This window comes from Quercus suber, unplaced genomic scaffold (genome assembly GCF_002906115.3).
Source record: "Quercus suber isolate HL8 unplaced genomic scaffold, Cork oak 2.0 scaffold_463, whole genome shotgun sequence".
Lineage (NCBI taxonomy): Eukaryota > Viridiplantae > Streptophyta > Magnoliopsida > Fagales > Fagaceae > Quercus > Quercus suber.
Window position 1 is genome coordinate 318,953 of NW_027069914.1, and position 14,736 is coordinate 333,688.

The 14,736-nt window shown below is 36.4% G+C and overlaps 1 protein-coding gene across 1 annotated transcript; it reads left to right on the forward strand.

Annotated features, from left to right (window-relative positions):
• Positions 1 to 968: 968 nt before the first annotated feature.
• LOC136062883 (uncharacterized) lies at positions 969 to 1,940 on the forward strand. Its single transcript, XM_065762549.1, has one exon. It carries the CDS (start codon positions 969 to 971, stop codon positions 1,938 to 1,940), a length of 972 nt encoding a protein of 323 aa, XP_065618621.1.
• Positions 1,941 to 14,736: the final 12,796 nt, after the last annotated feature.

The window sequence follows — 14,736 nt, forward strand, 5'->3', positions numbered from 1 at the left end:
TCATTTTATTGTTGATGATGGATGAATATGGCTTAGGGTAGTGTTATCGATTCATTGCGCATATTTACTCTTGTTCCACACTTTGTTTAAATTAGAGTAAAAGCAATCTAGCTGCAATTTTTATTTGGGGGTCTGAACAAGCTTTTGTGTTTTAGCACAAATCTAAGCTTTCAATTGGTATCAGAGCAGGTACATTTGTCAGATTTCAATATCCTTGTGTGATCTAAACCCCATGTGAGATGGATAGATCTCAATCCCTTAATGCACCTCCCTACTTTGATGGGAGTAACTATGTTTTTTGGAAATTATGTATGCGTGCTTTACTTTGTGCTATTGATGAGACGGTGTGGGATTCTGTTGAGAATGGATGGGTAAGACCCACGATAGCCAAATCCGAATGGGATAAGGCTGCTTTTGCTTTGGTAAATGCCAATAGCAAAGCTATTAATGCTATTTTCTATAGTGTGTCTACTGATGAGTTTCACAGGATTTTGCATGTGAAGACTGCCAAAGAGATGTGGACCATTCTTGAGACAACCTATGAAGGTACCGAGAAGGTTAAGGACACCAAGCTCCAAATGCTCACTACTCAATTTAAGGAAGTGAAAATGAGTGACGATGAGTCGTTTGATTCATTTTATGGGAGACTTAACAAGATTGTTATTGCCAAGCTAAATCTCGAAGAGAAGATTGAAGACGCTAAAGTGGTAAGGAAAGTCTTGGGATCCTTACTTGAGAATTTCCAGGCTAAGGTAACCGCCATTGAGGAGAGTAAGGATTTGGACGAGATCAAGATTCAAAAACTTGTTGGCTCTCTTCAAACTTATGAGCTTAGACTACCCTCCCACAAGTCGAGCAAATCACTAGCTCTCAAAACCATAACCAAGAAAATGGGTGATTCCTCTGATAAAGATGATGTTGAAAAGGAGGTGGCATTTCTAGCAAAGAACTTCTAAAAATTTCTTAAGATGAAGAATAATGGGAAGTCATTTGGCAAGGGGAGATTCTTATCATCCAAAAATGATAAAAGAGAATACAAGAAGAAGGATGGGAAAAAATCATCATCAACCCAAGGAATTGTGTGCTATGAATGTAATGGGCATGGACATTTAAAGAAAGAATATCCAAAATACTTGAGAGGAAAGGGTAAAGTGTTTGCCACTACCCTTAGTGATTCAGAAAGCTCAAATTCTGATGCAGAAGGAGAATATGATAGTGATGGAAACTATTCAGCTTTCATGGTGATTACTGTGGTTGATTCTAGAGATGAATTGAGCAAGTTGGTTGACGATCTTGGTGTACATTCTGAAGGAGAAGAAGTTGATGTTTCAAATGATAAGGATGTGTACCTCAATCAGGGTGAAAAGAATTTTCAAGAAGTGTACGATGCATTGCTTGAAGATAGTGGCAAATATGCCAAAGTTGCAAAAAGTACTGTTAAAAGGATAAAGAAAATTGAAGAAGAGCACAAATCCACTCTTGTGCAACTTAAGGAAGCTAAATGTGAAGTTGAAGAGCTGAAGGAAAAGTTGTTGAATGCATACTCTAAAATCAAGTTTCTTGAACTTGAAATAATTCAAGCAAATGTCAAAGTGGAGCTCATTTCCATAAAGAAACTTGATAGTGTGATCTCATCTCAAAAGCCTTCAAATGACAAGACCGGTTTGGGTTATACTGGCGATGGAAGCTTAAGTAGCAGATCTAAGAAGGAGATGAAGTTTGTATTGGCAAAGAATTTAGAGAAGCCTAAGGTCGAGATCCCCACTGTTAAGAAGATAGCTATTGGTCCAAGACCAAAGGAAAAGGGGAAGTCATTACCTAAAAATCAAAGGGGACCTCATGTGAAGTATTTTTGTCATCATTGTGGTGTACGAGGACATACAAGGTCAAATTGCTTCAAGCTTCAGGCACTCAAGAGGGTTGACTCTTTGCGTGGTTAAGACAACTCAAGAAGAATGCCAAAGGGATATAAAGCTAAATGAGAAAATGAGGGACAACTCATTGGAGACGTTATGGAGATGTTGAAAAACATTTCACTATGCCTAGCTATAGCTTCAACCCAAGTTTTGAAAGTTATGTCAGTCATACCTCTCCTTATAAGGATCTCACCCAAAACACTCATACAATATGGGTGAAGATGGGTACTCATGCATTAATACTTCCACTGTATTAGGGTTATAGTTTCATGCATCATGACATACGCAATCTTCTTATGTCATTGCTTTCATCCTAGCATGTTTCTTTTATAGGTCTTTGTTTCCTTCACCTTTTTGTTTGTTAATCTTACTTTATTGCTTTATTTTTGAGTGTGTTGAAAAATTCAAAAACCCATAAAAAGTATATAATCTAAAAAGTTTGATCGCTTGTGTTGTGTATATCTCATGTTGAGCTTGGCCTAGTACCTCCATACTAATGGCGTAGTGCATTTACAAGCTTAGCTTGTTATGTATGCACATTTTTTTAAATGTGAATGAAATCTAAAAATCTACGTTTGATTGTTGTAAATAGATCTTCAAGCTTGTCATGAATGATTAGTCAATAGTCTTGTTTGATCTTAATACATGCGTAGACTTGTGCCTATATATCTTCTCACATTTATTCTTATGTCAAAAGCTCTACAAACGTCAATCTCTAAAAGAGAATGAGCTGAAAAAGCTTTGCTTCGAAAACTAGTTTGATTAGGAAAAGGTGGAGCAAATATGTTTTCAAGTGAATGATGCCAAAGCCAAAGGCTTATTCATCAAAGAAATATAAAAAATTTCATGGCATCGCTTCTCAAAAATTGAGTTATATTGAACAAAAAGCATAAAAAATGGAAGCCAAATGAAAAGCTTTCAATCAAATGTAAACACTTTGGTGGGGGGGGGGTCATATATGTTCATTTCTACTAGTGAGATAGGTCACTTAACTTCGTGTTAGTTGTGTATGACTTGATTGAATTAATCACTAAAGCTTCATACTAGACTATGGACTAGTTCATACTTGATTCACATACACAACACACAAGTTTAATGTGCAATGAATGCCTGTTTCATTTGTTTGACAAACTTGTTTTATTGAAAAACTCCTTCAGAGGCATTTTCGCAAGCAAGTCGCAAGTAAGCCATCTCATAGCCTATCCGCAGAAATGAGGAAGATAATTTGTATTTCTTCCTAAATTTTACACAGAGAGTTTTGTGACTCTCTCATGACTCTTTCATGAGATATAGCTTCCCACAAAACTAGCCCTATGCATTTAAGGCATTTCGCGAGTAATTCACGAGTACATCATGAGTACCTTACCCACGAAATGAGCGGATTTTTCAGTTTTAAAGGCCAAACAGTGACAGTTTTTCAAAAACTTCTTTTTGCCTCCTCCATGCCTCTCTTAACCCAAAACTCCTTTTTCTTCAAAATCTCAACCAAAACTCAAGGGACTTCAACTCTAAGACTCATCTAAGTTATTTTTTAACACTTTTTCATCATTGATTCCTTAGATTAAGCCTTAGATTCTAAGATTTCTAGGGTTGGGATATTTTGAAAGGGGTTGGGAAAATTTCATTTTCTTATCAAAAGTTTTTGATTTTCTTGATTGGGCTATGTCCCATTGTGTTTATTTGTGCTTTTGTTGGCCCCAAGTGGCATTTTAACATGTATTTAGGCCAGATATTTATTTGTTCATGCATTCTTTCATATACAAGTGTTATGTGTGCACACTAAGTGTTCGGTAAAATGCCTATATGGTATTTTTTTTTTTGGACTCCATTGAGTACAAATTTTTGGGGATTACCATGTTTATACATGCTTAACATGTTTTGATCATTGGTTGTGTGTTTTACACAGTTTGCCCCATGAGTGTTTTACATAGCTTGCCCCATGAGTGATTTGTGTTCGCATAAAATAATCTGCAAGTGCATAGAATCGTAACAAGTAGTAAAATGTTTTTAGAAAACGAATGTCGAACCCACAGGGATTAACTATGTTATTGAATACCAAAATTCACTAAATAAATTACTGTTTGGAAAATCAAAAATAAATGGAATGTCCTACTATCTAAATAAAATTAAACTATTTAATAAAATTAATATCTACGAAAGGAAAAAAAAAATAACACAGCGTAAAAATCTAAAATTGTAAAAATATGATAAGAATGGATATAGAGTAGTTGATTTCACCTAACAAATCCCACACAATTTATTCTTCCTAATTATTAAATTCTAATAATCTCCCGTTGATGATTAGAAATTCCTTAAGTATTCAATATCTTCTCTCGAATAATATCAAAAATATCTTCAAATAACAATTCCATATTTCTATGTGAATTTAATTAATTGGAGACTCATTACGTACTTTGAATTTTCTGAAAAATCACACTAATTGTGATAAAGCATCTCTACTTTCATTCAACTAATGGTGTTTAATTCTAGAACTAAAATAACAAATCACATCTCGGTCTCATTGTAATTCAATTGATCAAACAATAATTTGTAAAAAAATAGTAAGCATTAAGAATAAGAATTAAACACTCAATCATGGAAATATTAAAATTAAAATAACTCAGAATATAAATTGTGTGTTCATTGCTAGACTACATCAATGCTCTAGAAAATAAAATTTAATTCATAATAAAATTGAAAAGAAAACAAATAAAACTTATGATTTTCATCTGAATTGGTTGATCGACATGAAGCTCTCGCCTTTGTCCTCAGATCCTCCTCCTCAGAAAGACTCCCAAAAAATATTCTTCAATGCGACCCCCCTTGAATTTGCCCTGAAGAGTCTTTAAATAGGTCAAGGAATCCTATTACAAGTTGAATTCTTATTTGGAGAAAATCCCAGATTTTTAGGCTTCACTTAACCGAGGATTTTGGTCCATTTAACATCAGAATTCGGGCTCTTGGTAAACTACAAAGTTGTAGCCCTTTAAGTTAAATTTCCCACCCAACTTCAATCATCTTGATTGGATATCTGAGCCAAAAGTTATGCCAAAAAAACTAACTGATGTGTGGGCTAGAATCCTAATCCGAATTGGACTTAATTTAATTGGGTCTTCAAGTCAATTGATTTACATCCACAAGATGTGGATTAATCTAAAATCTTCTCAATCCTTCAAAGCACAAATGAATAGATAAATATAAATAAAAAATCAAATCAAATCAAAAGAAATAAAGGAAAAAAAATCTTCTCAATCCTTCAAAGCACAAATGAATAGATAAATATAAATAAAAAATCAAATCAAATCAAAAGAAATAAAGGAAAACTAACAATTTTAATAAATAAGAGGATAATAAAAATCATGTAAAAATTACACTTATCAATTTGCCATGCATTGCTCATGCATCTCATGTGCACACCATAAGCACACTTGATGCACACACTCTATCACTTAACATGTTTTGCATTTCACTCATGCTATGTAAGTCTTGTTAGACCTTTAACACTTAAAACATGATCTTGTGACTATGTTTGCTTGTCTATTTCCATTTTAGGACTATCTGTTCATTTTTATGGACTAACTTGTATCTAATTAAGTTTGTTACCATGTGTGTGTTTTCTTTGTTTGCTTGTGTGTTTCTTTTTGTAGATGTCTCCTCATAAGAAAATAGCAGCAAAGAAGTCTTCAAAGCGTCCTCGCCTCTCCACGAATTCATTTAGAAATGATGATGCTAGCATGGCCTTCCCTAATCATTACAAACGGGCCTCGATTGTCTTAGAGAGGACTGTGGACATTAAGTCCCTAAAGGGCACATTCATTTCGGAAATGTTCAAGGAAAGGACATGGACCAAGTTGCTGAATCCTAGAGGTGATGTATTTGAAGACATCATAAGGGAATTCTTTGCTAATGCATTTATGGAAAGTGACCACATCAACTGTAGGGTAAGGGGGAGGGGGAGTTCACAGTTTCAAGGGAGTTAATCCAAGATGTCTTGGAGATTAAACCAACAATTCTGGACACCTTTCTGCACTATGATAAGAGAAAGGAGAAACCTGAGCCTCTTGCGCAAGTTCTTAGAGGATAACTCAAGAAGAAGGCCTTGCACATGATTGAGTTCACCCCCAAAATGTGAGCTTTGGCCTACATCATGATCTTCAACCTTTATCCAGTGAAGAACTTGACAACCTTGTCAAGTTCTTTTATGATCTTCAACCTTCATCCAGTGAAGAAATTGACAACCTTGTCAAGTTCTTATATGTCAAGTTTATATAGGACCGTGTTCCTAAATGATCTCTTCACTCATAAAGAGATTGACATCTGCAGTCACATTTATCATCTCTTCGTCAAAAGCATCACAAAGAGAAATTCAAGGCTAACTCTACCATTTCCAAGCCTTATCATGTCTTTCATATCAAGGGCAAGGGTGAAGATTCCAAGTGGGCTTCTAGTCTGATGGGCCAAGAATGTATTGACCCCTAGTGATGAATTAATTGATTAATTAGCCAAGTTTATTAATTAATCAAATTAACATGCAAAATGTGTGGTAGCATAAACAAATCACCAATTATCTAAAGTATGCAGGGGAAAATAAATTGACACGGTGATTTGTTTACGAATGGGGAGAACCTATATGGCAAAAACCCTACCAGGTGATTTTAAGGTGACCACTCTCGAGAATCCATTATTATCAAAACAAGCGATTACAAGTAAAGGAATCCTAGTAGCTTATACCAACCTACAGTTGAACTCTTACCCCAATACCCAATTGGACTTGTTTTGTAGTGACAATCTCTCATTTTCAATGCACGACAAGTTCTTAGAGGATAACTCAAGAAGAAGGCCTTGCACATGATTGAGTTCACCCCCAAAATGTGAGCTTTGGCCTACATCATGATCTTCAACCTTTATCCAGTGAAGAACTTGACAACCTTGTCAAGTTCTTTTATGATCTTCAACCTTCATCTAGTGAAGAAATTGACAACCTTGTCAAGTTCTTATGTGTCAAGTTTATATAGGACCGTGTTCCTAAATGATCTCTTCACTCATAAAGAGATTGACATCTGCAGTCACATTTATCATCTCTTCGTCAAAAGCATCACAAAGAGAAATTCAAGGCTAACTCTACCATTTCCAAGCCTTATCATGTCTTTCATATCAAGGGCAAGGGTGAAGATTCCAAGTGGGCTTCTAGTCTGATGGGCCAAGAATGTATTGACCCCTAGTGATGAATTAATTGATTAATTAGCCAAGTTTATTAATTAATCAAATTAACATGCAAAATGTGTGGTAGCATAAACAAATCACCAATTATCTAAAGTATGCAGGGGAAAATAAATTGACACGGTGATTTGTTTACGAATGGGGAGAACCTATATGGCAAAAACCCCACCAGGTGATTTTAAGGTGACCACTCTCGAGAATCCATTATTATCAAAACAAGCGATTACAAGTAAAGGAATCCTAGTAGCTTATACCAACCTACAGTTGAACTCTTACCCCAATACCCAATTGGACTTGTTTTGTAGTGACAATCTCTCATTTTCAATGCACGACTCCCAGTAGTGACTAACCAATTGCGTAGATCCTAGTACGCGAGTTGATCACCAACTTGAGAAAGATGTTGGCTACAAAGTTCTTCTGTTCATTACATGATGAAGATCATGAAGTTGCTTGGTCACAAAACCCTAAGGTGTACAAACACAACAACTTCTTCAAGAGAAATAAGAACTAGGGCAAACTAGGTTTTCGATCACACTTTTCTTCACACTTGTGGAATTGTGCTCTTGTGCAACTGTGCGTAAACTTTTATGACCCTTAAAATAATCCTTATATATGTTTAGGGTTATGAGAAAAGAAAGCCCAAACATACACTTACAGGTTGGATGAAAAAAAGTTCTGAAAAACTAAGTTTCATAAACCTCGATAGATAGCCATCTTTTGAGCTAGCTGTTAAGCCATGGGCTACAACAGCTTTTAAACCTTGATAGATGATAACTGCCAAGTTTTAAAATCCAACACTTCATTACTTGATTCTTGGACAGACTTGCATGGCTTTAACACTTGAACTTGAATCCTTGTTTCTTGAACCATTAAACACATCATAGATCTACCCAATTACAAGTAAAGTGTGTTTTGTCAAAAGATTAGCCAATTACATAAAATAGTGACATATGTACCTAACATTAAATCACTTATGTCCTAACATAGTCATGAAAAGGGAAGAACCTATTAGTGAGCAGACTATTACCTGAAGTAAAGCTCACATTCCCGAATCAAGTGTCGGTGTATCTCAAATTCTGAGAGATGAAGACGCAGAAGAAGAAGGTAACACTGATGAAGAAATTGATCATTTCACTTCAGTATTGGAGGATACTCCACAGCCTTTTTCTCATGTGCAAGCTAGAGCACCCAATTGCCTTAATCTTCTACTTGGAAAGGTTGAAGAGTTGCATGCCATGTTGGCTCACACATTGGCTACTCCATAAGGTAGTTCACATACCTTCAAGGCCAAATCACTGACTAAAAGCTTGAATTTGTGTGAAAACACAAAAGCGGTTTAGACCCCCAAATTAAAATTACGGCTCAATTGATTTTACTCTAACTTAAACTAAGTGCGGAATAGAGTAAATGCTAGTGAACAAACAATATAACTACTTTAAACCATATTCATCAAAACACAGCAATAAAATGAAAGCTAAAAGAGTAGGGAAGAAGAATGCAAACACAAGATAACATGCTGATGTGTTATCGAAGAGGAAACCGAAAAATTCGGTGAAAAACCTCTCCGCTGCCCTCTAAGCGATAAATCGATCCACTAGAGAATAAGTTGGAGTACACGAATAACAAAAGACCCTCCAAGCCTAGTCTACCCCATGTACTTAAGCCCTCCAAGCTCCTGCTACCAACTAACTTAATGAAGCCTTGTCTTCTCTAGCTCTCCGAATCATGCAATTCAACCTGATTGCATCCACCAAACAAATGGCTTCTTCCAATACTTCCTAGTAGCACCAAAACCTCACTTTACACTCAGGATGGGTGTGGTAAGTGTATGGGCTATCAACCTCTCAAGGATTTGGAAATGGAGAGGTAGGAGTTAAGGAAAACCACAATGAATTGTGTATAGAATTATGGGTATGGCAATCTCTCACTCTCAAGGGTAATGGCTAGGGTTTTCTCTCTGAAAAGCACTCCTATCAATATATGGGTAAAATGGGTATATATAGTGTAAGTAAAGACTTGGTGTATCAGATATGACAAATTGGCAAAAACAGAATGTTTCACGGGTATCTCAAAGGAAGGCCTTACCCATGAGACACTCGAGAAAACCAGCTGTCATCATCTTTCATGACTCTTCGCATTCCAGTCATGTGCTGAGCACATGCTTCACTTCGCGGGAAGACTTCTCATGAGCTACCTACAAAAACTTCTTTGAACTTCAATTTGCCTTGAGTCTTCACACTCTCGCTCACACACAACCCTTACAATAAGGGTAAAAAAGATTGAACAAGATTACAATCAAATTTGGCATGAAATTAAAGCTAACACAAAATAGTTGTAAATCACAACTTTACACTGACCTCTCTTCTCAAGTTCAAGACATGATGGAGAACTCAAAATCAGAGTCCAACGCATTTTAGGACCTTTAACCATTCTGGTAAAAATGGGGGAGTAGTTTAATGAAGTTTATTTGTTATGTGCCACTGTTTCAGGATACATGTGTATATAGTTCAAATGCTTCACAGCTTTTAGATTTATGTGTGAGTGAGTTTTGCTTATATTCCCAAACTCACGTTTAAATCTAGAGTTTATTTAAGGGTTTTATCACAGAATAGCTAAAGGGGGAGATTATAAAGTTGTAATTTCCAACTATCTTGTGTTGGCTTTAATTTCGTACCAAATTTGATTGTAATTTCTTAAATCATTTTCCCTGTATGTTTGTGGGTTTATTTGTAAGGGATAAGCGTAAGAGATTGGTGAAGAATCAAGCTTCAAAAGATGAATCAGTGAAATTCACGACTAGCTCACAAGTAGCTCGTGAGAAGCAACCTGCGAAAAGGCCACATGTGAAGCACATGATTGGAAATTGAAGAGTCATGCCAAGCAGTGAAGTTCATAAGTGTTTCGCGAGAAGGGCCATCCTACGATATACCCGTGAAACTCTCTATTTGGCAAAAAGTTAAGTTACTTTCTCAAATTCTTTACCCATACTATATATACCCTCATTACCCATGAATTATAAGGAGTGCTTTTCAAAGAGAAAACCCTAGCAAATACACTTGAGAGTTAGAGATTGTTATACCCACAATCATCTACACATTTCCTTCTGGTTTACCTCAAACTACCTTTTCATCTCTAAGATCCTTGAGAGGTTGTTAGTCCAAACACTTACCACACCCATTCTGAGTATTAAGTGAGAAGTTAGTGCTACTGGGAAGCAATGGAAGTAGCCATTCATTGGCGGATGCAATCGGGATGAATTGCGAGATCTGAAAAGCTAGAAAAGACAAGACTCCAAGAAGTCTGTTGGTAGCAGGAGCTTGGAGGGCTCAAGTACATGGAGTAGACTAGGCTTGGAGGGTCTTTTGTTATTCGTGTACTCCAACTTTAATCTCTAGTAAATTGATTTCGACTTGGAGGGTTATGGAGATGTTTTTCATAAAGTTCTTCTGTTTCCTTTTCGATAACACGTCTTGGTGTTATCTTATGTTTGCATCTCTCTTCCCTGCTATTTAGGCCTTCATTTTATTGTTGATGATGGATGAATATGGCTTACAGTAGTGTTATCGGTTCATTGCGCTTATTTACTCTTGTTTTGTACTTTGTTTAAGTTAGAATAAAAGCAATCTAGTCATAATTTTTATTTATAAGTCTAAAGAAGCTCTTGTGTTTTAGCACAAATCTAAACTTTCACATCACAACCAAGAAACTTGATAGTGTGCTTTCATCTTAAAAGCCTTCCACGGACAAAACCGGATTGGGCTACACCAGTGAAGGAAGTTCTAGTGGCGAACCAAGAAGGGAGATGAAGTTTGTATTGGTGAAGGATGTAAAGAAGCCCAAGACTGAGATCCCTATCGTTGAAAAGAGGGACACTAGGCCAAAATCAAAGGCAAAAGGGAAGTTATTGCCTAAGAATCAAAGGGGACCTCAAGTGAAGAATTTTTATCACCATTGTGGCATTCGAGGGCACACAAGACCAAATTGCTTCAAGCTTTATGCTCTCAAAAGGGCTGATTCTCTGCACGCTTAAGAAAATTCAAGAAGAATGCCAAGTGGAAAGAAAGTTAAAGGAGAAAATGATGGTCAACTCAGTGGAGATGTCATGGAAATGCTTAAGAACATCTCATTTTGCTTAGCTAGCTTCACCCCGAGGTTTGAGAGTTATGTTGGTCGTACCCCTCCTTCTAAGGACCTCACTCAAAGCACCCGTGTGGTGTGAGTGAAGAAGGGTACTCATGCATGAGTATTCATTATGTCCATGCATTAATACTTGTAATGTTTTAGGGTCATAGTTTCATGCATCTTGTATGTATTCTTCTTGCTTCAATGCTTCCTTTCTATCATGTTTCTTTTAATTCTTTTTGCTTTGTTAACTTTGTTTTGTTAATCTTACTTTATTGCTTTATTTTGAGTGAGTAAAAAATCCAAAAAATTATAAAAAGTATAAAATCTCAAAATGTTTGATCGCTTATCGTGTGTTGAGTTTGGCCTAGTATCTCCGTACTAATGGTGTAGTGCATTTATGAGCTTAGCTTGTTATGTATGGACATTTTTAAGTGTGTACGAAATCTAGAAATCTATATTTGATTGTTTTAAATAGATCTTCAAGCTTGTCATAAATGTCTAGTCAATAGTCTTGTTTGATCTTGATACATGCGTAGACTTGATTCTATATATCTCCTCACATTTATTTTTACGTCAAAAAACTCTTCAAACGTCAATCTCTAAAAAGAGAAAGAGCTGAAAAAACCTTGTTTCAAAAACTAGTTTGACTACGGAAAAGGTGGAGCAAAATGTATTAAAATATATATAATGTCAAAGCCAAATGCTTATCCCTCAGAGAAATATCAAAAATTTCATGGCATCGTTGCTCAAAAATTGAGTTGTATTGATAAATAAGTATGAAAAATGGAAGCCAAATGAAAAGCTTTCAATCAATGTAAACACCTTGGCGAGGGGTCATATATGTTCATTTCTACAAGTGAGATAGGTCACTTGACTTCATACTATTTGTGTATGACTTGATTGAATTGATCATTGCAGCTTCATACTAGACTATGGACTAGTTCATACTTGATTCACACACACAGCAAACAAGTCTAATGTTTAATGAATGCCTATCTCATTTGTGTGGTTGTATGTGTTCAAATATGATTTGGGTATGCTCAGTTGCTTGAGAATCAAACCTAAAAAGATTTTTGAGTGTTTCATGTCTTTCTGAAAGTGATTTTTGTCACTTTGTTTCCTAAAAGTTTTTCTCGAATTGAAAAATTTTTAGTGTTGGAAAACCCTAATTTAGGCCTTTTCGCAAGTGCTTTCACGAGTGGCCCCCAGTCGCGAAATTCTTAAGAAATTTTAATTTCTTAAAAATTTTAGGTAGAGAGTTTCGCGAGTCCCTCTCGAGTCTCTCGCAAGTGCTTCGTGACTCAGACTTGACTTATGAAAATCTACCCTGTGCATCTGCATTTTTTGCAAGTAGTTGTGACTGGCTCGCAAGTCACTGACTCACAAAATGCAAAAAAAGACAGTTTTTTAAAGGCTTGAAAATTTAGTTTTCAAAACATCTTGTCTTTTTGCACTCCGCAACTCCCCTTCTCCAAAACACCTATTTTCTTTTAAAAACCTTCAAAACATCTCTAAGACTCATTCAAGGTATTTCTAATCTCTTTTAATCTTTCAATTCTTTGATTTTGTCTTAGAATTCTCAAAACCTAGGGTTGGGTTTATTTTTTGTGTTTGGGTTAGGAAAACTTCAATTTTTGCAAAATTTTTCAACTTTTCTTGTTTGGACTGTGTCCCGTTTGTATTGTTGATGAAAATGTAGGCCCCTAGTGGCAAAATAACATGTATTAAGGTAAGATTTTCACATGTTCATGCATTGTTCATCACATATGTGTAGTCTGTGCATTCTAGGTGTTTGATAAATTTTGGAGATTACCATAATTATTCATGTTTATCATGTTTTGATCATTGGTTGTGTGTTTTACACACTTTGCCCCATGAGTGCTTGTTCATGCATTGATCTTGCATTGCTCATGCACACTTGATGCTCCCTTGATGCATTCACTCTATCACTTGACATGTTTTACATACATTCTTGCTAGTTAGTCTTTTTAGACCTTGTAACACATATAACATGTTCTTATGTCATAGTTATGCTCGTTTGTTTCTATTTTAGGGCATTTGTTTTTATTTTTTTCTTGTTTTTGGACTAACTTGTACCTAATCAAGTTTGTTCCCATGTTGTGTATGATTTGTGTGGTTGATCATTTTTGTAGATGTCTCCTCACAAGAAAACCATAGCCAAGAAATCTTAAGCGTTAAAGGTTTGAAGAGGATCAGTTCCAAAATAGAGACGCATTTGAGGCATTCTTGGAATTCTACAAGGATGTCATCATTATTGTGGACAGAAAGGTGGACCTTCCATCTATTGAGAGCACTTGCATCCCCGATGTGTTCAAAGATCGCACATGGACTCCACTCCTCTCAGACTCAGTAGATGTGCACCATGTTTTGGATCGGGAGTTCTTCTCGAATGCTGTTGTTGAGGGAGATCACCTAAACTGTTGGGTGAAAGGGAAGGAGTTCACAGTGTTAGCTTTGTCTGTTTAGAACTTCCTTTAGATCATTCCGGTGATTCAAGAATCTTCTCTTCCATATGAAAAGAAGATGTCGCCAGTCATATTAGCTATTGCACAAGTACTTGGGGGAGATCGGTACAAGAAGTGCATGCTCACCACCAGTTTCTCTCCCGAAATGAGAACACTGGCATACATCATGATGTTCAACCTCTTTCCAATGAAGAATTTGATGAACCTCTTTCATCCTCGAGCTCTATTCCTTCATGATTTGTTTCTGAAGAAGGACATAGGCATCCATGCTCACATCTACCATTTGCTTGCTAAGTGTGTAAGCAAGAGGATGTCCCAGATGATTCTACCTTTCCCTGGATTGAGCAGATCCATCATGCGACATGAAAGGGTTTAGTTTCCCCACAGCTTGTTAGTGATGAAGAAGGAAGATTAGATTTCTGCTTAGACAATGACAAGGAGAAAAACTCGTCTTCGAGTTCTTGGAGAAGAAGAGAAATCAGAAGGTGAGGACACTACTCATGAGGGTGGTAACACTAAAGAGGATATTGATAACTTCACCCTCGATCCAGAAGACATGGAAGCCTCACCTACTCAGCCTCAGCTATAGCCACAAGCTCAGCCTCATGTACCTCCTCAAGCTTCCGACCGCATTGATAAGCTTCTTGACATATTCGACCATTTCCAACATTCACAGAGGCTATGCTATGGTCATTGGACGATCATCGTGTGTACATCACCATATAGATGACGTATCTTCAAGAGCAGATTACTGCTCTCTCCACTCAGATTAGAGACCTAGCAAGCATGGACTTGCACCTCAGGCCATTTCGGTCAAAAAAAGGGGAGTAGTAGTAGTTGAGAGGGAGTACAGTTTGAGGGGGAGTAGAATCTTGAGACTCTTTTACTGCTCTTATAACTTTATTTAGTTGCTTTAGGCTTTATTAATAGTGCTTTATTTTAAAACTTTTTGTGCTTTAGTACTTTGTGTACCTTGATTTTTATAGCCG

Coding starts and splice junctions, on each gene's coding strand:
- LOC136062883 (XM_065762549.1), top strand. CDS start 969: ATGAAGAATAATGGGAAGTCATTTGGCAAGGGGAGATTCTTATCATCC.